This window comes from Benincasa hispida, chromosome 9, assembly GCF_009727055.1.
Source record: "Benincasa hispida cultivar B227 chromosome 9, ASM972705v1, whole genome shotgun sequence".
In the NCBI taxonomy this organism is placed as follows: Eukaryota; Viridiplantae; Streptophyta; class Magnoliopsida; order Cucurbitales; family Cucurbitaceae; genus Benincasa; species Benincasa hispida.
In genome coordinates this window covers 52,260,268-52,287,451 of record NC_052357.1, presented here as the reverse complement: position 1 = coordinate 52,287,451, position 27,184 = coordinate 52,260,268, and the positions used below count along the sequence as shown (strand labels likewise).

The following is a 27,184-nucleotide window of genomic DNA, read 5'->3' as shown; positions in this document are numbered from 1 at the left end:
ATCCCCCTCTAAAGGGCGATCTAGTGGAAAAAGAGGTGGACGTGGCGGTAGAGGCAATGGACAATCCAACGTCGTAACAAATTCTGAGTCAGAGAGCAGAGACAATCAATCTTCTTCAAATAGAGGAATAGAAAGAAGTTCAAATAGAGGAAAAGGCAGAAATGCTGGTCGTGGAGATTTTTCTCACATACAATGTTTTAATTTTAGACGTTATGGACATTTTCAAGCAGACTGTTGGTCTAAGAAGGCTAATTCTAATCAAGCAGAAACCACTCTAATGCATGAGCAACAGGATAATGATCAAGGTCTTCTCTTCCTCGCATTCAACGTCCAAGAAACAAGCACTGAGGAAATATGGTATCTTGATAGTGGTTGCAGTAACCACATGATAGGTAGAAAGGATATTTTTATACCTTTAGATGAATCTCATAAAATGTAGTGAAGACTGGTGACAACAAGAAGCTTGAGGTCAAAGGAAAAGAAGATATTCTTGTCAAGACAAAAAAGGGAGCAAAAAGAATTACTGATGTGTATGATGTTTCAGGTCTCAAACACAATCTTTTAAGTGTTGGACAACTTCTCCTAAAAGGACATGATGTTATCTTTAAAGATAACATATGTGAGATTAGAACCAAGAATGAAGGTCTCATAACGAAGGTACGCATGACTCACAACAAAATGTTTCCAACTAAAATATGTTATGAGAAGCTTGTTTGTTTTGAGACTTTAGTAAATGACTCTTCATGGTTGTGACATTGTCGATTCGGGCACCTGAGTTTTGACACTTTGTCTCACATGTGCCAATAACATATGGTGAGAGGAATGCCAAATATTAAAAAGGAAGATCAACTTTTTGAAGCATGTGTTTTCGGAAAGTATCATCGAAATTCATTTCCGACTGGACGTTCTTAGAGAGTATCAAAACCTCTCGAGCTTGTCCATACAGGCTTATGTGGACCCATGAGAACCACTACACATGGAGGTAACCGTTATTTTCTCACATTTATTGATGACTACAGTCGAAAAACTTAGATTTATCTACTAAAAGAAAAGAGCTCTACTTTCGAATGTTTCAACATATTCCTAGCAATGGTGGAAAATGAAAGTAACTTGAAATTGAAAGCATTGCCTTCAGATCGTGGAGGAGAATATATAGTCTTTGCAGATTTCTTGAAGGAAAATGAAATCAAGTATCAGAAGACTGTTCGAAGAACTCCTCAACAAAACAGAGTTGCAGAGAGAAAAAACAGAATAATAATGGAACTTGCAAGAAGTATGTTGAAGGCCAAGAAGCTTCCAGATCACTTTTGGGGAGATGCAGTAACTTGTGTTGTTTATCTCCTAAATCGAGTTTCAACTAAAAGTGTGCAAGGTATTACTCCTCAAGAAACATGGAGCGGATTGAAACCAACTGTTAGTCACCTAAGAGTGTTTGGGTGTATTGCTTACTCTCATATTTCAGATGAGAAAAGAGGTAAACTAGATGATAAATCAGAAAAATGCATTTTTGTTGGGCACAGTGAGAACTCCAAGACTTATAGATTATACAACCCTATAAGTAAGAAAGTTATTATTAGTCGAGATGTCAAGTTCGATGAAGTAAAATTCTGGAAATGGGATGCACCAAATAAAGACCAAATTCCATTACTTATTGACATGAATGGCAAAGAAAATGCTCGAGACTTGGAGCTTGAAGAGACACAACCACTAACTTCACCTTCTTCATCACACTCCACAAGTGATGAAGAAACTACTCCAAGGAAGACAAGAAATATTCAAGCGATCTATAATACTTCAAGAAGAATACAAGATGATGAACATGTTGATTTTGCTTTATTTGCAGATGTTGATCCTATATACTTTGAAGAAGAAATTCAAAATGAGAAATGGAAAGATGCAATGAATCAAGAGATTGATGCAATCAGAAGAAACGTGACATAGGAGTTAGTCAAATTACTAGAGAATAGAAAAGCTCTTGGAGTCAAATGGATCTATAGAACAAAACTGAAGCAAAATGGAGAAGTGCAGAAATACAAGGCCAAACTCGTAGTAAAATGTTACAAACAAAAGTTTGGTGTGGATTATGAAGAAGTTTTTGTACCAGTAACTCGCTTGGAGACTGTTAGTTTGATGTTAGCCCTTGCAGCACAAGATAACTGGAAAGTTCATCAAATGGATGTCAAGTTAGCATTTCTAAATGGGTATTTAGAGGATGAAATTTATGTTGAGCAGCCTCTTGGTTATGCCAAAATTGGAGAAGAAAATAAGGTGTGTCGAAGCAAGAAAGTATTGTATGGGCTAAAGCAAGCACCAAGAGCTCGGTACAAACGTATCGATGATTCTTTTCTTGAAGGATGGTTTCAGAAGATGTCCATATGAACATACTCTCTACACCAAAGAAGACAAAAATGGTAATTTCTTGATGATTTGTCTATACGTCGATGATTTAATCTTTATGGGAAATTCAAACATGATGATTGATGAGTTAAAAGAGAGCATGAAAAAAAAATTGAGATGACTGATATGGGTTTACTTCATTACTTTCTTGGTATTGAAGTTAAACAAGGTGATAATAAGATTGCAATTTCCCAAAAGAAGTATGCAAAAGATTTGTTGATAAAGTTCAAAATGGAGAATGCTTATCCTGCTAGTACTCCTATGGAACTGGGTTTGAAGTTAACCAAGCATGATGATAGTGAAGCTTTTGAGGCCACCATCTATAGAAGTCTTGTTGGAAGTTTAATGTATTTAACTACAACTAGATCTGATCTTATGTTCTCAATAAGTTTATTGAGTAGATTTATGGCATCACCAAAGAGAAGTCATTGGGAAGCTGGAAAGAGAGTTCTTATATTCTTGGAACTGTTGATCATGGAATCCACTATAAAAGGAATGTGGATAATGTTCTTATTGGCTACAATGATAGTGATTGGGGAGGAAATATTGATGATTTCAAAAGTACTTCTAGGTATGTATTTAATATTGGTTCTGGAGCAGTTTCATGAGCATCAAAGAAGCAGGATGTTGTAGCATTGTCAACAAATGAAGTTGAATACATTTCTTTGTCTGCGGCTAGTTGTCAAGCACTTTGGCTTAGAAAGGTATTCCATGAATTGAAGTGTCCTCAAGAGAAAGGGACCGTCATGTTCTATGACAATAAATCATCTATTTCACTTTCGAAGAATCCAGATTTTCATGGAAGAAGCAAACACATACAGATCAAGTATCATTTCATCAGAGAATTGATCAAAGATGGAGAAGTATATATCAAGTATTGCAAGACACAAGATCAAGTTGCAGACATATTCACAAAATCATTAAGACAGACTTATTCTTGAAAATGAAAGAGAAGCTCGGAGTCAGGGAAGTCTAGCTTAAGGGGGCATGTTAGAAATTAATAAGCTAGATACATTATGGATAACACATTCCTAGATACATTTCTAATTTCAAGATACATGCATTTCTAGATACATATAATTGTTCAAGTACATGAAGTATGTATACATGTACTTCATTTATTTTGTGTCTTTTAGGAAGTGTCTTCTAAGTACTATATAAAGAGTTCATTTCCCTCATTTGTATGCAAGAGAAAAGAATCAAAATCAATAAAAGAAAATTGAAGTTTAAAAAGAAACTGAGTTTCAAGATAACAATATTCTTCTCTTGTGCGTTCTTGAGTCTTGTAAGAGAACAAGTTTCTTCTCTTAAAATTTGTGAGATTTAGAGTGAATATAGAGTGGGCTCGTCAATGCTTTCAATACTTTGATGTTAGTTGAGCATATTGTGCAAATGTTGTAGAGATGAAGGAATGACTAGAGCCCGAATCAAATAAAGTGAAGGCATAATACCCGAGGATGGGTAATGTACCTATAACAACTGCATCTTGATCCTCTGCCTCTTGACGTGTAACAGCAAACACCCGTCCTTTCTATTGTTGGGTAACCTTGTTACTGGTAGGCTGGGTGGTTTGAGAGGTTGATACTTGGTTGACGAGCTTTAAGCAAGCCTTTGCATAGTGACCCGTCTGGCCACAGTTGAAACACACTCCTAAGTTCCAAAGACATTGCCCTTGATGGTGTTTTCCACTATTTCTACACTTAGGATATGTGAATGTTTGACTCTTCTGTTGTGATTGTACGCTCTAAGTATTTTGGAAAATTTTTCCTTGCCGTTGTGAACGTTGGAAGCCTTGTTGGGTGAATTTCCTCTTTTGATTTGGTGAATCCTCGTTCAGAAATTGAGGTTTTGGCAACAAGATCTACTTCCATGAGTAAGGTCGTCATGAGGGCAACTCTTTGTATCGGAAAGCAGTAACCATGCCCCGAATGCCTTCTCTTAATCCCTAAATAAACCTTTCCACCTTCCTCTCTTCTATGTCCACTAGCCGAGGAATAAAGTGAGACAAGCAATCAAATTTTCATTCATACTCTGCCACCAACATGTTCTCTTAACAAAGATTAAGAAATTCCACTTCCTTTTGATATCTCACTATCAAAGGGAAATACTTCTTGTAAAAAGCCTGATTGAATTGCTGCCATGAGATTAAACCTTTGGTTGTTCTTTGTGTGGATTCCCACTAGAATTTTGCATTGCCTCTTAACATGAAAGTGGCACAATTTACTTTCTGTTCTTCTGGGATGTTCATGTGGTGGAAAATGGTTTCTATTTCTGTTATCGAATTCTCTGCTATAGTTGGATCCGCAGATGATCCATCAAATGTTGAAGAATTGAACTTCCTGAATTCTCGAATGATCTTCAAGTCATTTGTATCGTTGGTTATTGGTGTGATGGATGAGGTTATGTTTCCATTACTCATATTTTGTATTAATATTTGTAGTGCATCTGGTGTAAGTAACACACAAGACATTTGTCCATTTCCTTGATTTTGAACCCTTGTGGATTCACTTCGAGGTCTGCCTCGTCGTGTTGGAGCTCGTTGTGGTGGTAGCTGGTACACACATTCTTTCATAGTAAGGAAGCAAATTAATTCCCCCCCCCCTCCTTTTTACTCATACCTATGTTTACTAAATTACTTGTTTGAAAATTCCACTTACCAGCGTATTTGGCATAACTATGGGGGCATCACTTAACAGGCCGAACCATCAAACACCATGACTCTTCTAATGTAGTAGAGCCTACTTGGCTCAAATGCTCTGATACCAAACTGTAACGACCCGACCCTTACATAATAAGGTCCGACCGCTACGACATGCATACTTAGACTTTTCTATCATGAGATGAGTTTTGGAAAAATTTCAAAAGAACATATCTAAAATTTTATTAATTAGGTAGAAAATTGTATAAAAAGTTTATTTTACAAAACACCAGAATCCATAAAACATTAACATAGTGATACAAAATGCATATATGGCCATAATAGTGAGTTTGATGGTTGGCCCTTTGAGCGACGTCCAGTCCTGCCACTACACTGTGTCCTTACCTACAAAGTCTGTAAAATAGGATGAGTATATAATATACCCAGTAAGTAGTTCTCACTTAAAGTAGTGACAAAATGCACAATCACATACAACATGTCATGAAAACATATGATTGGACCGAAAACATATAATAACATGAGGTGGTCGATTCCAACATAAATTCCTTCGTCCTGGTAGGAAGATGAGGACTTAAGCGGAAACTAACTCATCTGATGATTAGCAGGTCATGCAGTCAGTAGGGCCAGAGTCGCATCCAACATCCACCATTAGCATAAACGTAAGATTGGACTAGAATGGTGCAACCATACATACCCTGCTAGTCCCTAGCATAAACTTAACGTAGAATTGGGTCTAGAGGGGTGCAATCATACATGCCCTGCTAGCCCTAGAAGCATAACCTTTATCTAATTAAAATTTAATCTTATTTCATCATCGTGAACAAACATAATGCATGGGGTCCCTTGTCGAGAAACGTATTTTAAACATGTAATGCAACATAACAATAACATAATTATGCAACATAATAAAGGTACACTATCATAAAACACTTAAAGAGAGGGTGAGATAAACTACTTACCTTAGCTATGATCCTAATTATTCCTTATGGTTTGGTCCTATAGATTTCATAAAGAACACTTATCATTAAAACTAGTTTTAAGACTTTTGGATTAAGGAATTTGATGAACATATTTTGCTTAGTTATTTATAAAATCACAAAACATTAGTTTGGTAATAATTATGATTTTGCTTAGTTATTTATAAAATCATAATTATTACCAAACTAATGTTTTGTGTGTTTTACTTATTACTTATGTACCACTGTTAATTTTAACGTATGAAATTTAAAATTGTTCTTCTCCAACTAGTCTTAGAATTAATTTAAAAGTTAAAAGTTCAACTTATAATTTTCTATAATATTAATATACATACTTGGGTTGTTACAAAAAAATTTAATTTAGATATCTAAAGTTGAATGGCACTCGGATATTGCCTGCATTTGTTATCTTTGCGAGCTCCTTGTAGGATTGACCTTTGGATTGTTTCTCCTAGTGTGGTCTCGCTTTCTGAGTTGACCTGTGTAAGAGATTCTTGAAATGATGTAGTTCCAAGTCTACTACACTCTAATGCCTAAGTTAGTACAAAAGAGTATAATTCAATTAAGCACACAAGAAGTAAGTCTATCGGAAAATTTTCAGAAATAGCACGTGTAAAGTTTTTATCCTAAAAAACTAACAACCTTTTTTAAAATTCATTCAAATAGTTTTTCTCAGTACATCTCGGGCGAGATCGACCACGAGATTTAGTTAAAAAAATAAACTTTTTCTAACTTATGGATTGTTTTGGGTCTTCTCGATACAGCTGGGACAGATTACACCGAGACTCTACTAATTTTTCAAATATTATATAACCTTCCCAAATCTTATACCAAATCTTAGTATTTTCAAATTTTCTCCAAATTTGGTTATCTTTACCAAATATTATGTCAAAATTTTAAGTTATTTTTCAAATTTTTAACCCAATTTCTAATTTTCAGATAAATTTACCAATTATCTAAATGAATGTTTTAGATGGATCTCAACTAATTGCATTTTGATTATTAAATTTTGGGAAAGATTAAATTTTTTTCAAAAAAAAGTTAGGTAAGATATGAAAAATATATAAAATATTTGTATCAATCTCGGACATATTAACATCGAGATCAGTGAATACTTGGACAAATTAATATGAAGATTTTATATATTTTCCATATGAAGCCCAACATTTTTGAAAAAAATTAATCTTTCCCAAAATTTAAAAGTCAAAATGTATTCATCCATCTGAGAAAATATAATTGGTACATTCATTTGGAAATTTAGAAACTCATATAATTTTGGAAACAGAAATTGGCCTTAAGTTTTGAAAAATTACATAACAATTTGATATAATATTTGGTAAAGATGACATAATTTAGAAAAAATATTGAAAATATATAAGATTTAGTATAATTTGAGTACATTACATAATATTTGGAAAAATAGTAGAATCTTGGTGTGTTAGTCTACTCGAGATGTACCGAGAAGGCCAAAAACAATTGATAAGTTAGAAAAAGTTAATTTTTTAACTAAATCTCGGTGGTCGATCTCGCTTGAGATGTACCAAGAAAAATATTTGAACAAATTTTCAAAAAAGATGCTTGTTTTGTAAGATGAAAACTTCGACGTGTTATTTTTGACAATTTTCCAAGTCCATGACTCTCCTTTAGAGATTCACTTACTCTTCCCTTTAGGGTCAATGAATGAGGCTATTTATAGGTCATTTTTCTAACACATGCCTTTGGTTACATTAACACCGACAATGTCAGAATTTTTTCCGATTGGTATATATTTAACTAGCTCAGTTGGTCAGCCTAAATTTTGAGATACTGACTTTTCCCTTTTGAGATGTACGTTCTCCAATGCCTCCTCTCAATTATCTTAGGAGTTTGAGTTCGTCCATAGACTTTGAACCTTGTCCTGTAACCTCGATAAAGTACATGATTAAAATCTATCATATTTAAATAAATAAATGGTCATTCTCTAGTTCTTTTTGTAACCTTCCCCATACATATATTTTCAATTCTTATTCAATCTCCTAGCTTCCACATGTCTGCCTAATAGAATCCAAATTCTTCAACCTCATTATTTTCTAGAAGCCCATCATTAAATTAATTCACTAAAATCCAACCAAGTTAGAACAAATTTATATATGTAGTGGACAAATTATGCTGACTTTTGCACTTACATAATCAATAAAAAAAAAATCTTCATATGATATAAATATATAGATATGACAAACACATAGAGAGGGATGGAATAATTATTGAATTAATGTCAACATCCCAACAACAAATAAACTTAGTATTTGCCGGCAACAAGGAAAATGACACTATTTTCTTAAATTATTCATTTGATTCCATGTTTATTCTCCATTTTGATCAATTGGGTATTTTAAAAGTTTTGATTTGATCTCCTAATTTTGTGTTTAGTTTCATTGGAGTTATAATTGGCTAAAACTCACCTTTTTTTCTGTATACCCCTTTATAAAGTTTGCAACATAATCAATCATATAAAAACACCAACTCATATTATTTGTCATAATGTAGATTACATCCAACCAAACTAAAACTAAAACGAAGTGCCACACCGATGAAAGTTAAGCACATGAAAGCACTTTTCGTGGTGTAAGCACTTAAAAACTTGATGTCATTTCACTCATTAGATATAAAGTCATAAATTTTCAAATATCCTATTAAAACCTTTTTAGAAGTTCAAAAAAATATTGAAAACTTTTCGAATACAAAAATATACTAGATTTTGTTGATGGTTGTCTAAGCCCAAAAGGGCTCAAAAGGAAAATGATCAAGCCAAATTCGTCACTAGCATACTGCACTTTCAAGGCCTATACATATTTTGACACTGTTGAAATTGTACATACTCCAAACGAGAGTCAAAGAATGGACCTTATAAATAGTCCTACACCAACCTCAAGGAGTAAACAATTCTCTTTATTTTTGTCGAGCTAAAAACTTCGTGCCTAACTTAGGCATTGAAATGTACTCGGTTTTGGCACCTCATTGATACAAGTACTTTTGCAAAGGAAAGTGCTGGAAGAGCACCCAAAAGCCTGTGCAAGTTTCTCGTGACAATAGATACTATGTAATCTGAAATTCAACAACCAAATTAATCATATTTAAAATATGAACAAAAAAAGTCTTAAAATATAGTGGCATATAGGCGTAAATTTAATTAATTTTAGAAATCTTAAGTCACAACGTCATCGTTTAAACATAATGTAACGATAATTGACATATATTATTTCTTTTGAAGTCTCCAAATTCAAATCTTCATATCCACTCGTTTAAAAAAAACAACTCACCACACCAATAAATAGTGATGAGATGACAAAGAAAAACAAAAACAAAAACAAAGTGCACTCCCTCTGAAAAAAAACATCAAAACCCATCTTTTTTTTTTTTCTTTTCCTCTCAAAGATTCCAACCACCAAAATGATCACCATCTTCCTCCTCCTCATCACCATCTTCCTCTTCCTCAGATTTAGAACAACATCCTCCTCGGCCGCCACCGCGAAAAACCTTCCTCCGGGGCCACTTGGGGTCCCATTTATAGGGCAAAGCCTGAGCCTTCTTCGAGCCATGAGAACAAACTCAGCAGAGCAATGGCTGCAGAAGAGAGTGGCTAAGTACGGTCCAGTTTCGAAGATGACCCTTTTCGGGAAGCCGACGGTGTTTGTACATGGGGCGGCGGCGAACAAGGCGGTGGTGTTTTTGGGGGAGGAGGGAACGGTGTCGAACCGGCAGATCGAGTCGTTGAAGTGGATTTTGGGAGAGAGGAATTTGACAGAGCTGAGTGGTGAGGATCACAAGAGAGTTAGAGGGGCGCTGGTTTGGTTCTTGAGGCCTCAGACCTTGAAAAGCTATGTGGGGAAAATGGATGGGGAAGTTAGGAAGCATCTCAACATGTATTGGCATGGCAAAAAGGAAGTCACTGTGAGTTCCCTGTTAAATTATTACTCTCTAAACTTTTGAGTTTATGTTTAACCTCTTTAATAAGTGTTTCAACTTTCAATTTTATATCTAATAGATGATCAAACTTTTAAAATGTCAAATATGTCAAAACTCGTCTTTGTTTTTATCAAGATACTAAGTAGTTGTTTAAGATGTTAAGTCAGTTATTATAGTTAGTGGTTATTATAATCTATCGGTTATAATAATCCGTGATCATATAACGATCTCTATTTTTATTTTAGGTGTAGACTATTTTAGTCTAGATTACAAATGATGAGAGAGGATAGATTCAAACTAGTAAATATAGTAGACAATGGGGATTTTCAAATATGGTTTTTAAATAGTTTTACGGTAATTAAATGTGTGTAATGATTAACATTATAAATTTCAATCATTATAATGGGAAGCTCAAACATTGAGTGGATTATAATAACCTATTACATTCAAGATAAGTTGGGGGCCAAACGCCTCCTAAAATTAAAATTTGAGAGTCTATTAAACTTTAAACCAAAATTTACTTATTTAAATACTTTTTAAAGTTCAAATACATATGGGATAAAAAATGAAAAGTTTGAAATTTGTTCATTCAGGGATATATTCGACACCATTTTAAAAATTCGAGGGCTGAATAAATAATATACTTACATACACATGGAACTAAAAGAATGGTGTATAGATGGAAAGAATGGATGAGTAAGGAAATAGTAAATACTATAGCAAAAATTAATTTAAAATAGTAATAACGTAGATAATTGTAGATTATGACAATTGAAACACCAACTATTATTAATGAAGTCCCTAACATGAAATGGACTATAACAGTCCACCCCATCCTTGAAGTTTGAGACTCAAATACTCCGTAAATTTTAAGGGTGGTAACAAAAACTTCTTCATATTTAATTGTCATGAAATTAAAAGAATTGTCGACTCAAACCTAACTTAATAAATATAATTATTTCTCAAGAATCGAGATTTTGATACTCATAATGTCCTTATATTTGTTGACCTAAAGGACCAACAAGTACTCTTAATATAACATGAGTAGACATAATAATTTTGAAAGTTATTGTTTTAAATTTTAAGGATAATTGTAAATATAGCAATCAAGCCCAAAGTACTAGTAAATATAGCTCAATGTAAAAGAATTTACAAATATAGTAAAATTTAGATTCAATTTTCAGAGTCCATCAGTGACATATCATATCGCTAATATAGTCTATCACTAATGTCTATCAACAATGAAATCTATCATTGATAAACTTTTGCTATATTTGTAATTCTTTAAAAATATTACTTTATACTTTCTTATTAATTCTACGTACTACCCATTGTAATTACCTTAATTTTATTCTCCAAATTACTCTTTAAATTGCTTCCAGAAAAGACTCTTTAATCATGGTTTAAATTTTTTGAAAACATTTTGTAGGGAGGCTTATAAATTTTATATGCTTGACTTTGTTTCCTTGCCATATTTTTTACGAAAGTTTTCATCTTTCTTAACAAACATTTGAATTTTAGTCAATTTCAAAAAATATATATATATTTCTAAAAATTACTTTTTCTTCAATTTCAAATAAATTGTTTGAATTTTGAAAACACTCCTAAAAAGTAGACAACATATATAAGAAAGAAATTTATAGTTAAAAATTAGTATTTATATAAGCTTAATTATAAAAAATAAGAAATAAAAATTAAATAATTGTCAAACATCGTGTTTAACTTTTTCTTTTTTTATTTTTTTTTTCGAGAAAACACAGGTGGCACCATTGATGAAAACTCTGACCTTTGACATCATATGCTCTCTTCTCTTTGGCATTGAAGAAGGACCAACAAGAAAGAGCATAATACAATGCTTCAAAACAATGGTTGATGGCATTTGGTCAGTTCCAATCAACCTCCCATTCACAAGGTATAACCACAGCCTTAAAGCAAGTGCTAAAGCTCAACAGATATTGAAGCAACTTTTGAAAGACAAAGCACAAAAAATGGAAGAAGAAGAAGAAGAAGAAAAAGAAGATGATAAAGACCTAATTACTTATTTGCTTAGCATCAAGAACAAAGACAAAGAACAAGCTTTGAGTGAGGAGGAAATTGTGCACAATACCATCCTTCTAATGATTGCTGGACATGACACCACATCAATTTTGCTTACTCTTATGCTTAGGGTTTTGGCTACTAACCCAACTGTTTATGCAGCTGTTCTTCAAGGTATGTATATGTATAAATTTCTATTTCCTATCTTAACCGGGTGTAGGCCGATCGATTGAGATACTCGATGATTTCGACAAAAACGAGATTATATTTTATTAGAATTGGGGTTGAGTTACTAGGGTTTAAAGTGAGTTACTGTGAATGTCTTGACATGTTAATTAAAAAAAAAACAGATATCACTGAGTTAAGTTGAGTTTGATTCATTATTAGAAAGTTTAAAGTTATTTTTTTCTTGAATCAAAGTGAGCTTAACTTAGTTCGTACCCTCTCCTTTGAGGTCGGTGATTCGATTTCTCATCCAACAAATATTGTACTAAAATTAAACTCATCGTATCAAAATGGAATGATAAGTATATATATGAACTATTTTATATGGTTGATTAGAGCATGAAGAAATAGCTAGAAGCAAAGAAAGTGGGGAGGCACTCACTTGGGAAGATGTCTCCAAGATGAAGTACACATGGAGAGTAGCAATGGAAACCTTGAGAATTTACCCACCTGTTTTTGGAGGCTTTAGAGTGGCCCTTAAAGACATTCAATTAGGTGGATACACAATTCCAAAAGGATGGCAAGTAAGTAAAGTTAACCCTATTTTTCTTTTTACTATATTAATTATCATATGCATTTTATTTTGAGTCATTTTTCCCTTTCTAAAAAGGGTATATTTAGTCCTTAAACATCTTTGCAATACAAAACTTCATTACACAACCATTATAGTTATTAATTAGTATGTATTTGGTGTATGATATTTAAACGTAACTAATATACTTCTGATCCTTTCGTTTTCTATTCAACAAGGTCTTTAAATGGAAGAAAGTATTAACTAGTAAGTCCTTAAATTTTTAAATTTATATCCAATAAGTCCTTAAATTTTTAATAATTTTATGTTTAATAGATCCTTGACGGTCTATTCGATATTTTCTATTGAGTCATAGACACAAAATTCAATTTTCTTTAACAAGATGCAAAATTCAAAACTTAAGATCCTAATTAGACACAAAATTATTGAAGTTAATTAAGTTTTCTTTTAATATATCAAAATCTAATTAAACACATGATAGAAATGGAAAGCAAACTCATATTAATAATTTACCCCTTTTTTCTTACTTTGCACAAATATTTAAAAAAAAAATCCGACCTAACACATTCATGCATGTGTATGTGGTTATTATCTTAACTATTATAAAGTCATGAACATGCAGTAGTAAATTAAGTGTATGTTTTGAGAATAATTTTGAAATTATTAAAATCACTTTTGTCAGGTCTAAAATCATTTCGAACATGCTTTTAATTAAATAAAATTAAATTCAAAATTTAATTCTACACTTTTAAATGCAATTTTATATCATTAAATTTTATTTCAAATAATTAAAAACATATTTTGAAGTGATTTCAACCATTTCAGAATTACTTCCAAACATATGTTAACTTTCAAATTCAAATCAGATCTACATTATTTCCTATTAAACGAAGAACAAAAAAAAAAAAGGAAAAAAAATCGTTTGACCATAACTAAAATAGTTTTTACACAAACAATTAAGAAGGATTTTATAAATCCAAACTCCTATTAATAAAATAGAATTATATGAAAATAGGTGCAGCTTAGGTTAGCGTTAATGGTTGTTCTATTGTAAATTAGTAATCGAACTATAGCATATTTGTAGCTAATGTGTTATGAATGCTTAATGCAGATATTTTGGGCAGCACCAATGACCCATTTGGATGAGACAATATTTGGAGAGCCACAAAAGTTTGAACCAAGTAGATTTGATCAAAACCAAACACCAATTCCACCATTTTGTTTCATTGCTTTTGGTGGAGGACCCAGAATTTGCCCTGGCTCTGAATTTGCAAAGCTTGAAACTCTTGTCACCATTCATTACCTAATCACTCAATTCACTTGGAAGCTCTCTTGTTCACAAGATTTCTTGACTAGAGATCCAACTTTGATGCCCAACAAAGGCCTCCCCATCCAAATTTCTCCCAAATAATTATAAAACTTCATACTAATGATCATATATATATATATATATATGTGGTAACAACTTTCATTGTAAATGGACATTTCTTATACATTCTCTCATGCTATAAACTTGAGCACAAATCCAATACTTATGTGGGTGACCTATATTTTATGTCCATATTTTGACGTTTATTCAATTTTAATGTCTGTACTTTCACTTTCTAATTTTAAGGGTTGTTATCAAATAAAGAAAAATTAGTCAACTTATTTACAAGTATAGCAAAATGTCATTGTCTATCAATTATAGATCGCGATAGACTTCTATCACGGTCTCGACAGACAGTGATATTTTACTAAATTTAAGAATATTTTCAGCAGTTTTACCATTTAAAATAATAACTCTAATTTTATTCTCTGTATTTTTAATTAATATTAAATTTAGTCATTTATTGTTGATTTAAAAGAATAGTAATAATTGTTGAAAATATTTTTTTTTAGCATCTTAATATTTCACAATAGTTGCTCAATAAATAATAATAATTGGCTCCACTCTAGTTCACCAAACATCATCTACAACTTTACAGGCATGCTTGATTTTCCATAATTTAATTTAATTTTTCATTATTTATTTGAATTTAACTTTGATGAGTTATAATTAGTCCATATCTATAATTAAATTTATTTCAAAAAGTTCTAAAAATAATCCCACAAAATAAACATACTTGATATTATTTATTTCCATGGAGATGCTATCACATCTTCTACATAACCGAACACGTAATAGTCTCTTATTTATAACACACATTGTGTTATTTATGAGTATCCAGCCAAATCTTAAACCAGACGATCCGACCACGATGGACTACTTATTATTATCGTCAAATATATACACACACAACCCTACCCATACGTAGGAAAGAAAGTTTGAAGAGGGTTTATTCTAGCAATCCTTTGGATGGGAGTAATTTGGAAGAGAAGGGCATTTTTCATTCATATGTTGATAGGGACTAATGGTATTATAATCAGGTAATTCCATTCTATACTTTCCAAGAATTTGACAATATGGAAGCTTATTCTCATTGTCCCCAGCATTACACCACTTAGGAAGGCGACTTAAATTGCTTTCATAAAACTTTAGTGTGTATGCATCTTTTACCTGCATTTTAATTTGATGATTGATCCATCAATAAAACACACATCAACAAAGATATGCCAAAAACGTCATTCACTCGACGAAAAATTATTCTTGTAATATCGGATAGTTTTAGTCAAGAAAGTTTTAATTTCTTACGTGAAGATAAAAATTCATTCTATAATTTCTTGTAATAACAAACAATTGGTTCCTCTTAAATCTATTATAATTTGAAATTTGTACGAATTGGAAGAAATTAGTAAGTTCATTCGAATGGAAAGAAGCCTTTATTGTTAGTATCATACAATATCTAAAATAAAAGGACAAAGACGTTTATAAATAGTAATAAGGGTTATTTTTAAAATAGGAAATTGAACCAAAATATTTATAGAATATAGCAAAATTTTAGAACTATCAATGATAGATGTCTATCAACGTCTATCATTGACAATTCTAAAATTTTGCTATATCTTATAAATATTTTTAAGAGTTTTACTATTTGAAATAATTTCCCTATTAATAATAAGTAATAGATAAATAATAGTATATGGATTAAAATTGATTAAGTTTTAAAGTACAAAAATCAAAAATAGTATTTTAATTTAGAAGTAATTACAAATATAGCAATCAGATCCAAGTATTTACAGATATAGAATAATGCAAAAGAATTTATAGATACAGCAAAATTTAGATATATATGATAACGTAATGTAGAGAAAACTTACAGTGAACTCTGTGGCTTGAATTGAGGAAGTAAGTGGACCAAAAAGGCCAGCAGCCTTGTAGATTTGAACCACAAAAGCAACACATGTTGCTGATTTCCCATCACTATAAGTCCACTCATCCTCTTCAGGAATGGCCAGTAATTCCCCAAAAGATGATCCTCTTTTTTCAACTTCCACTAGAATCTCAGCTAGCCCAAGCCCCTGCCAACAAAAACAAACAATCCAAACATTCTAAAGAAAAAATAGGTAAAATATTATGACTCTCCAGAATAAAGGCGGATCTATGAAGGAATCAAGAGGGTACTTGTTCCCGTCACATCGTGTTGTATTACATATATATATTGTTTTTATTAAATATAAAAAATATTTCTTTACCTCAACGGTGGTGGAGGGACTCAATAAGCTAACAACTAAGAGTTCAATACTATTGTAAAATAGTTTTATTTTATTTTTATAGCTTAAAGTTTCATATATATATATATATATATATATATTCCATGTATATATTTATGTTTATACACAAATATTTTTTTAATTTTAGACTTATTTGGTAAATTATTTGTTTTTAATTTTTGAAAGTTAAAGACATAAATTTCAGTTTCATAAATAATTTTTCTTTTGTTATTTACTTTATCATTATTTTAAAATCACATTAAAGTCAGTCCAACTTTAATTTTTAGTGCTTAAAATTATGACTAATAATTTATATACTAATAAGTTTAATCCTAAGTGCTTTGTTTTCTTTCGTCCTAAGTTTTAGGTCTAGTTTTCATTTAATCTCTCTAGCTGGATTCCAAATTTGAGTTTTGAGTTTTGTTTCCTCCAAGTCTAGATTTAGGCTCCGTTTGGGATTGTTGTAGATTTTAAAATAATTGCTGACGACCGTGGTTTGAGAAAAAACATCTGTGAAATGAAGTATATAGTGTTTGGCAAATTTTAGTTTTAAATAAAATAAAAAAATAGTTGTAGTATTTGGTAAATTAATACTAAATTGGTGTAATTTAGTTATATGAACCATCACTAGGTCTATTGTTTCAATTATTTTCACATGAGTAATTAATTTATAATTTATTTGAAATTGTATGTGCTTTAAATTTTAACTAATTTTATTTAATATAAATTATTTTATAATTTTTTTTAAAAATAATTGTTATTAAAAATGAATAAATTAGAATTTGAAAATTGACCTAAACAAATTATATTAATTTGAAGTAATATTATATATTTATTTAAAAAGTAAATAAGTTAGCAAATTTCTAGAAAAGCCAAATCTAAAAGCTAGTATCTATTAACTTTTACACATTAGTTAAAATTAAGAAGTGATTGTAAATTATTAGATAATTCATTTTAGTTAAGAATTTCTCATAATAGTTTTTTATGATTTCAACAATTCTAAACGAGCCTTACACTTTTAACTTTGATTTTTACTGGATAATACTCCCTTTTGATTTTTAGTATATTAGTGTCTATGGTTATCAATGTCAATCACAGATAGACGTTGATAAAAGTTTATCATTATCTATCAATGATAGAAATTGATACAAGTCTATTATTAATAGACTCTGATAGAAAGGTATCGGTGTCTACCAGTGATAGAAATTGATAGAAGTTTATCACTAATAGAGGTTGATAGAAGTCTATCAATGTCTGTCAAACTGATAAAAGTCTATCATTGTTACTATCAGTGATAGAAACTGATACAAGTCTATCATTTAAAGAGGTTGATAGAAGTCTAATAACGTCCATCAATTTTTTTTTACTTTTTTTTTTACTATTTTTGTAAATAGTTTGACAATTTTCGAAAATTTCTCTAAATTAAAACTAAATTATATTAGTTTTCAACAATTTTCCATCATAATTAAATTAATTTTTTAAAAATATCACACCATAATTATTTAAAATTGAAACTTAACATCAAAAACCAAATTGAACATTATTTAAAATTTGAGGATAAAAGTGGTAAAATATTAAAACCTATGGACCAAATGAAAACTAAACGATAAAATGAAGGACAAAAAAAGAAATATTTTAAAACTTAGAGACCAAATGGAGATTAAACTCAAAATAGTAATGTTGCTATCGATATTGAGATTTTAATTTTACGAATATATTGATTGATCTATCTATCAAATATCATTTTCGATTGATTTTTTTAAGATAAAAAATAATCATAAAATTATTTAAGTTAATTTTAACTAAATTTTATAGATTTTATTATTAATATTTATATTCATATATTAGGATTAATCAATGAAACTTTTTAAGATTGTTGGTGTATTTATAAAAGATATTGAAAATGTTGATTAATTTTTAATATTGATGTGGAACCCTCTGATTTATTAATATATCCGCAAATATTTCAATCCTCCATTAAAACCACCTTTGTTCCAAGTCGTTTGTTAAGAGCTTCATTCCACAACTTTCCCGCAAAGCTTGGCTGCATTTGATTCCATATTGTCATAGCTGAACCAACCTGTGCTTCAATAATAATCCCAAAAATCAAACTCAACAAAATAAAATTAATTAATTCTTAAAGTAATAATTAATCTAGTCCTCGAACTTCTTAATTTACCTTTAAATTTGTAACAATATAGTTTTTAAACTTTAATAAATAACAAGATAATTTCCGTACTTCACAATCTGCAATAATTACGTCGTCCTTGCCATGAAAAAGTATTACTAAAATTTCAGGTAGTTATGCATGTTGATTGATAAACTATAATTAGAAATAATGATTAAGTTGTTACGTAAAGAGAATTGACATTTAATAATTTTGATGAGATTTTTCAACGGTAGACTATGGCCCATTTTGATTGATTAAATAAAAAAATATTTTTCAAAAAAATCATTTTATTTCAGTTCTTTTGATAAAAAAAATGTTTAAAAAAAATTAAAAAACGTTTCAAAAATTACTTTGCATGGTTGACAAACACTTCAATATTTTTTCGAAATGACTTATTTTTAAAACTAAACCGTTTAAAAGCTAAACCAAACACACCCTATATGGATTGTTTGGCTCACCGACTTTCATAAGTCAATGTTAAATAACTAAACTCCACTAACTTCAATAGTATTTTTATTATTGAAGTTTACACATGTTTCTCTCTTTTACACATTTATCGAAGAACTCCATTCTCACAACTTTGCATCCCAAACACAAACTTTATAATTCCAACATATATAATAACACCAGATTTCATAGCTCAACTCTTAATGTCTCAAACATCCCCAAAGTATTTCTTAACGTTAATTAGTTAGGAGATGTGATGCGAAAGCTAGAAATAGACGTATTAATTACCACATGTATATTCCAAAGTTTGAGATGGGGGAAAACAGTAAAATGTAATAAGTAAATTTTAGTTTTGTGTTCTTTTTTTTTTACCATATGGGCATCCAAAGGAGATGGAAAGTTTCCTTGAGTGGTGTCAATCCAGCTAAAAATCAAGTTATGATAGCCATATGGTTTGCCAACCATGGATTTTACATACTCCCAAGCAGCAGTTTCATTAAACGTTGCCCTTAAATCAGGATGCAATGGAAGCAATGCAATGTGAGGACTTGATTCATCTTTATTCAGTTCATAGTCCCACCACTTGTCCCATGGTAAAAGAGCAATATTTTCACCCCCCTGCAATAACAATAATTTAATTAACCATGCATTCACTTTTAAACTTACCAACATTATTATAAATTATAAGAAAAGAGGTAAAACTATCATCATGAATTTAAAAAGTTTTTTTTTTTTAATGCAACCACGACAGGGATTCAACCTCCGACTTCTAGAGACGGAGCACATTCCAATACCACTAAGTTAGACTCACTTTAACTAGAAAAAAATAAAACTTAGTTGTTAGTTAGCTGATTATAATCATTTTCTGTAATCTAACAAGTCTTGTATCGTGTGACACTTTTTTATTATATACTATTGTGGTTGCAAACCAGTTAGTAACCAAATATTACTTCTAATTAAGATCAAGTACGATAAACCTATTTTATAAGCAAAAAAAGGTGGGGAGGATGGGGAATATACCTTTTCGAACCCTACGCGTTTTTTTTTTCTACTTACCAATTGGTTTCATTTCTAGGGTTCCAAAATGTTATACTTTTAGGGGGTTTGGTTTAATTTTTTAAGTGTTCAATTTTGAAAATAAATCATTTTGAAAAAAATTGAAGTATTTAGCAACCTTTCAAAAAATAGCTTTTGAGACAATAATTTTTATCAAAAGAGTTTAAATAAAAATAAATTTCTTTTATAAAAAAATATTTTTTCTCTACTAGTCAATCCAAAAGGGCTCTAACTCATGAGTTTTGTGTTTTAATTTTCATTTGGTCCTTAACTAGCTTTCAAAAAGTTATATTTTACTTCTCTCGAGCTCAGAGTTTTATTTTCATTTAATCCTTAAATTTCAAGATTTACGCTCTCGTATGTACCCTTAAGCTTTTCATTAAAATGGTACTCTTTTTCATCCTTCAGTGACAATTTCTATTAACTAATTTAAAATAATTAAATTAATTTTTACTAATTTTCCACCATCACTTTTTATATTTAACTAGTTTTTTTAGAAAAACACACACATGATAACTATAGTTTTAAATTAATTAAACAAAATTCAACAAACATCAAAGACGGTCAAAAAACAAACTTCATTCAAACGAAAACTCGAGAGTACTGAAAATGAAAAGACCGTATATAAACGAAAATTAAACACAAAACTTAACCGTACGGTAAAAGTATAACATTTTGAAACCTAGAATAAAAACGAGACACAAAACGGTCTAGAGACGATGCAAGATTAGTGATTAGGGATTATATATATGTATTAAAAAAAAAAGGAAAAAGGGGATATAAAGATATACCATTCCACCATTTGAACGGCCAGATTCAGCAACCCACAAAACTCCTTTAGAATCTCTCAAGCAAAGAGCAGAATGACCAGCGTAAGAACCAGTAACCCATTTTTCTAAAGTCTCAAAGGCACCTGAAAGGCCACGGATTTTAGAGAGTGCTAAGAAATCTCCAGAGTGGATATCGTCAGGATTGAGATTAGTAGCCCATGGATGAGGCCTTTCTTTGAAGGTAGTACCCATTTCATTCTCTAGAAATTTTATGTTCGATTCCTCTCCCCACTCTGAGTTTATAAATAATGGCACCATTTTGTATAATGCTTCTATGCTTCTCCATACTCCTGCTTGCATTAAGAAAACTGATACCCCTGCCTTTTTAACCTGATTTTATGACACACATATTATGTCACACATAACCATTTGCTTCTCTTTTTTTCTTTTTTCTTTTTTTTTCTTAACCATTTGCTTCTGTTTTTTTCTTTTTTTTAAAAAAAAATAATTGAAAACACTGTTGAAATTAGATCATAAAACAAGGAAAACGATAAGGTGGTGTTAGAATTTTAAGCTTAGTTTTCATGGAAGCGATGCTTAATTATAAATTGATTTTTTTTTTAAAAAAAAAAAGGCCAAATATGGTTACAAAATAAGACACCTAAAGTCTTATTTGATAACACTTTTGGTTTTATTTTTATTTAAATCGTGCTTGTCTTTTACCATTTCTTCCTCAATAATAATGGAAAGGTTTGAATTCTTAACTAGCTAAATAATTATTCTAAAAGTTATAACGAAGTGTGTGTTAAAAACTATTTTTTAAAAAAAAAAAATAATTTAGTTTTGATTTTTGAAGAAAATACCATCAAAAGTAGAGATAATAAAACAAAGAAACTACTGGCTGTAAGTAGAGTTCTTAATTTAATTTTTAAGTCGTCAAAACCCCAAAACTACGCCTATAGTTCAATAACGGGCATTTTGTTTTTTATTTTCCTTGTTTTTCAAAATTATACATGTTTAATTTTTCTTATCATTTTAAATTTGGCAAATTTGAATTTTAAAAAATAATTAAAAATAATTAGTTTTTAATTAGTTTTCAAAATGTGGGTTTGATTTTTTTGAAAATGTTTTTAAAAAGTAGATAAATAAACAAGAAAATTATCAACAAAAAACAATGATTCATTCATAACCATTTGATTTTTGTTTTCCATTTTGAAAAATTAAATTTATAAACTCTACATTCACTCATAAGTCTCTTATGTTTTGTCATTCACTTTCTGCTCAAATTTTCATTGAAATCTAAAAGAAAAACATAGTTTTTAAAAACACATTTTTATTTTTAGATTCTAACTAATGATTCGAGCAGTTTTTTTTTTAGGTAAAAGAAAACATACATTCAAACTAGAAAAACAAAAGAAAACAGATAACCTAAACAAGACCCTTATAATTATCAAACAAGACGTAAACGATTTCTCGAACGAGGCCTTACATACTCATATTCTTCCTTTCCTTGCCATTGTGGAAAGTCGAGAGTATGTTCTTTAGAGAGGAAATAGTAATCCCACGTCCAACGGTATGGAGTTGCAAAGATATAAACATCCATGCACGTTGGACTATGAGCATTGCTAGCCTGCATATATAACACATACATCTATTAATTATTGTTAAAACATGCTAAGAAAAATATTTGACTCCCGATTTATTAAGTTTGTATCAATTTTAACTCCGGACTTTTCATTTTGCACATTTCAAGCTTAATTATTAGATTGATGGCACAACTTAAATTGTTACAATTTTAACGCTCTAAATTAAATTCTCATTGCTATGTTGCTCAATTCATAATAAGCTTTAGTTTGGGATTATTCTAGTTTTTAAAATAATCGTGTTTAGAAAAAAAAAAAAATTTCTTTTTTTTGGTTTAATTTCTCCTATTAAAATAGGTAAATGATATTTAAAATATATATATATTAAATGGGTAGTTTTATATAGATATGTATTTTCTTAGAACTGATTACAAGTATACCTTTTCTAAAAAGATATTTACTAACATAGAATTTTAAATTTATAAATAACTTACTGTGTTATTATGGTAACTCATATAATTTATATAGTTGTGATCATATATGTTCATTAATTTAGATTGTGATAATTAACTGTAATCATAATCATAAGAATCACCAAATTAAATTTTATATTGATTAATTGACTAAAAATCATCAACCAAATTATATATGAATTATTTTTATGTAATATTTTGTTACTTATAACGAACTAACGAATTTGTTTTAGTTTATATCAGTTTTAAAGAACACTTGCAAATATAGTAATTAAACCTTAAGTATTGGTAGATATAGCATAATGTTAAAAAAAAATTATAAATATGGTAAAATTTAGATAGTCTATCAATGATAAACCATATCATATTGGTAGGAGTCTATCAGTAATAGACTAGATTATATTTAGTTACTATTGTTATTTTTTTATGGAAAAGATATTTATTTTAATTATATTTTAAACTTTTTTTTTAATGGAAAACACACTTTTATGTCTTTGAGATTTAAACTTAGATTTCATTTAGTTACTCGATTTCATAAACTAACACCTTTTGTCATTAATATTTAAATTCAATTTTTCTATTTAGTCTTTAGAGTTCCAAAAGTAATACATGTTTCGGTTTGGTCATCAATATTTGAACTTGATTTTTAATTGATCCGTACAGTCTGAACAGAGTTAACCGATGATGACAATATTGAGCGAATTATTGTCAAATTTTAGAGTGTATTTGGAATATATTTTCAATTGTTTAATTTAAAAAATAAGTCATTCTAGAAGAAATTAAAAGTGTGTTGACAACCATTCAAAATAACTTTTTTGGTATATTTTAATCCGTTTTTATCAAAGATTTAAATAAAAATGAATTTTTTAAAAAATAATTTTTTCTTAAGTCGATCCATACAAGTCCTTAGTTTCTAAACTATTATTTGATCCGTCCTTTCCTCGATATTGATGACAAGTATAACTATTATTAGAATCATCATTACTTTCTGTTTTGTTAGTTAACTCCACAAGTCCATTTGAAAGCCTTGCTTTCATTCAATAAAGTATCCAAATTAGCTTTATATTTACTGTGAAGTCCAATAATACATACACATGTACCTGTATATGAAGAGTACCACCACCATATTGAGAGCCAGAGTTGTTATGAAATTCCAGCCAAGCAGTGTTCTTATAGAAGCAAGCCCCTTGCCACTGAACAGTTCTTTCAGAAGACGAGACACCTCCGACAAAAGACGGAAGAAGATCGGCAGCGCTGTCGAAATAGCTCAGAATTCGCCATGAGACCTTTGTTGGTAGTAATGGAAGCACGTCGCGAGGGGAAAATGGCGATTTCAGGGCCTCCGATTGCGATACAAGAAGAAACCCGACGATGGAAATAAGAAAAATAGTTCTGCTAGGAATCAAAGAACAATGAGATTGAGAAGATGAAGAAGCCATGGATGTTATGCTTGAGATTGGGGGAATATGCATTTCTTTATAATGTTTTGGTTTTAGTTTTTTTTATTATTATTTTTTCATCCAAACCATATGTTTGATACATGTGATATTGGTAAACTTTTGGAGATTAGGTTATGATTAAGAAATTTCAACATTGCTTTATTTTGATTGCTTCAATGTTTCATAGTGGTAGATTGGTGGGAGTTGGTTTTGGTTTTAATTAGTGTTTTTAGAAGCAATGTGTCATCCATCTCATTGGCCATGAAATGGTTTTGGTGGTGCTATGATGCTTGAGATGACATGAATACTTGTTTATTATGAATGAAATGAAGAGTTTTTGTGAACTCAATGTCTTATAGTAGTAAAGGTAGTGGTGTAAGCATTGATTTGATTAATCTCGATGTTCATGGAACATTGTGTTGAGTGTTATGATGGACGACTCGACGTAAGAATATTTTTTTAGGAAGGAGACAGAGATTTTGAATCGATATGAACTCAATTTTTCATAATGGTACATAAAGTATGGAGCTAGTTTCATGGTGGTAGATGATTGGAGCTACCTTTCAAACCATCTTGATGGCCATGAAATGATTATATTCTATGAAGCACAGATACTTCATGTGAAGCAAAAAATCCATAAATCGATATTTCCAGATACTTCTCATATACGTATCTCACACGCAATTTGACGTATCTATTTCTATGCGTACTTTTTTTTAAAGAATAAAGACAAGCAACTCATCCAATCTTTCTCAATCTAAAACTAGGCAACCTATTTAAAAAGCTAAATACTTGAGTCCAAAACTAAAAGGGGAAAAAAATAATAACGGACCAAACCCTATACTAGAATCATGTAATCTTCATCTTTACATTTGAGTCCCCACAAAGTCCACCAAAATATGAACCATTTGGATATCTTCAACAATTCAATGAAGAAGTTATTCGTTTATCTTTATATTTCTCCCTTTAATCTTCTTCTTCTTCTTTGCAATATCAGTCACTTTTTTATTGCATTTTATTAACAATTGTACTTCAACATCTTAAATGTTGCTTTTTTTTGTATTGTATTTTAGTGTTTGTATTCTATTTTGTGTTATTGTTATTAATTTATATGTTAAATTTATCAATATCCTATATTTTTTTGGAAAAAGAAAACATATCTTCAACGTATCGTTATCCTCATTTTTTAGAAATATATATATTAAAAAATGACGCATCCATAGACGTATCCGTTTAATTTTTTAGAAATTGACGAATTGTCGTATCCATATCGTGTAGTCGTATCTGTAGTTCTACTTCATAAATTATATTAGATGTTGCATCATGCTTGACACAACATAGGAATATTTGTTTATGACTGAACATAGAGTTTTTGAATTAAATATGAACTTAATTTTCATAGTGTGGTAGATGAGTGGAGAAAGTTTTGTTTGATAGGTGTTTAGAGCAATGTCATCCATCTCCACACATTCATTAAATGATTATATTGAGTGTTATGATGCTTGACACGATATAAAAATATTTGTTTATGAATCAACAAAGAGTTTGTGATAGTGTTGATGAGTGGATTGGTGTTGGTTTGATTGGTATTTAGGACAATGTTTCATCCATCTCAATGGCCACAAGACATTTGTATTGGGTATTATGATGGTTTGACACAACAAAAAAACATTTGTTTATGTCTAAAGAAAGAGTTTTTGAGTTGATATGAATTCAATTTTTCATACTGGTATATGAGTGGAGCTAGTTTTATGGTGTTTATTGGTGTTTAGAGCAATGAGTCACTCATCTTGATGAAAATTAAATAGTTGTGTGGCACTATAAGAATTTTGGTTTCTCTCAACACCGAAAAATTCATCGAGAGAAACAACTTCTCTTGATTGTTGTATTGTAATTAATAATCATCGGGAGAAGCATACAAGTGGCATCAAGAGAAGTCCCTTTTTCCAACATCGTAGTACAGATTGTAGATTTAATAAAAGCTTGGAACTATTTTTGTAAATAGCTCACAAATGTGGTAAATGAAGAAATTTTGAAACTTGTTCAAAGCCTTGTTCTTGACAAATGTGAATATTGATTTGAAAACTAAAGCATTGCTCAGTAATCTTAAAGTTGCAGGTAATTAATTTCAATTTACTTCACTTGTTATGAAATTATCACATCACAAGGCTCTCAAAGTAAGTTTTGATCTTGACCTATTGATATCATATTTTTCCAAAAGGAAAAAAATTATAATAGAAATTATATACGTGTATATAATATATATACACAATATTTTTTGTGTATTTATTCATGTGAGGGAATGAACTTGATATTGATATTGTCTCTATCTTATTCTATCAATTGGAATAGAGGTTGGAGGAAATGATATCTTACGTGAAAAGAAAGCAATGAATATGATTAGAAACTCAACCAACCCAATCCAACACATACCTTTAGAAACTCTGGATTCTGAGCCAGCATCCAACTAGCCCCAAGGATTTTTCTTAGTGAAACTTCGACTACAAGTGTGGCTTTATAAATTTGCTTTTTCTTAAGTAATAGTGGTCCAACTTGGCTCTATAGCCTATTACATTACTGTGTAATTTTGTAATAGTGATTCAATTGATTTCTGATTATCAGCCTATGTGTATATAAGATCATTGCAAGAGTTCTGTCTAATTGGTTGAAGATTGTCCTCCCATCTACTATTGTTACCAATCAATTTGCTTTTGTGGCTAATAGGCAAATTATGGGTGCATCTCTTTTGACAAATGAGTTGATTGATGACTGGTTTTTTATTGATAAAGAAGGAGTGGTTCTTAAATTGGACTTTGAAAAGGCTTTTGATACTATTGATTG

The 27,184-nt window shown here is 30.4% G+C and overlaps 2 protein-coding genes across 2 annotated transcripts; one reads left to right on the top strand and one right to left on the bottom strand.

Moving 5' to 3' along the window:
- The first annotated feature begins 9,390 nt into the window (after positions 1 to 9,390).
- On the top strand, positions 9,391 to 14,320 carry LOC120086939 (taxadiene 5-alpha hydroxylase-like). The gene is made up of 4 exons (XM_039043748.1): positions 9,391 to 9,963; positions 11,739 to 12,189; positions 12,577 to 12,764; positions 13,884 to 14,320. The coding sequence occupies exons 1-4, from the start codon at positions 9,463 to 9,465 to the stop codon at positions 14,181 to 14,183; spliced, it is 1,440 nt and encodes a 479-aa protein (XP_038899676.1). The 5' UTR covers positions 9,391 to 9,462; the 3' UTR covers positions 14,184 to 14,320.
- Positions 14,321 to 15,095: 775 nt separating this feature from the next.
- Positions 15,096 to 24,343, bottom strand: LOC120084633. The gene is made up of 7 exons (XM_039040442.1): positions 24,005 to 24,343; positions 22,338 to 22,478; positions 20,870 to 21,238; positions 19,395 to 19,640; positions 18,393 to 18,485; positions 16,013 to 16,213; positions 15,096 to 15,311 (listed from the first exon to the last, which is right to left on the bottom strand). The coding sequence occupies exons 1-7, from the start codon at positions 24,341 to 24,343 to the stop codon at positions 15,096 to 15,098; spliced, it is 1,605 nt and encodes a 534-aa protein (XP_038896370.1).
- Positions 24,344 to 27,184: the final 2,841 nt, after the last annotated feature.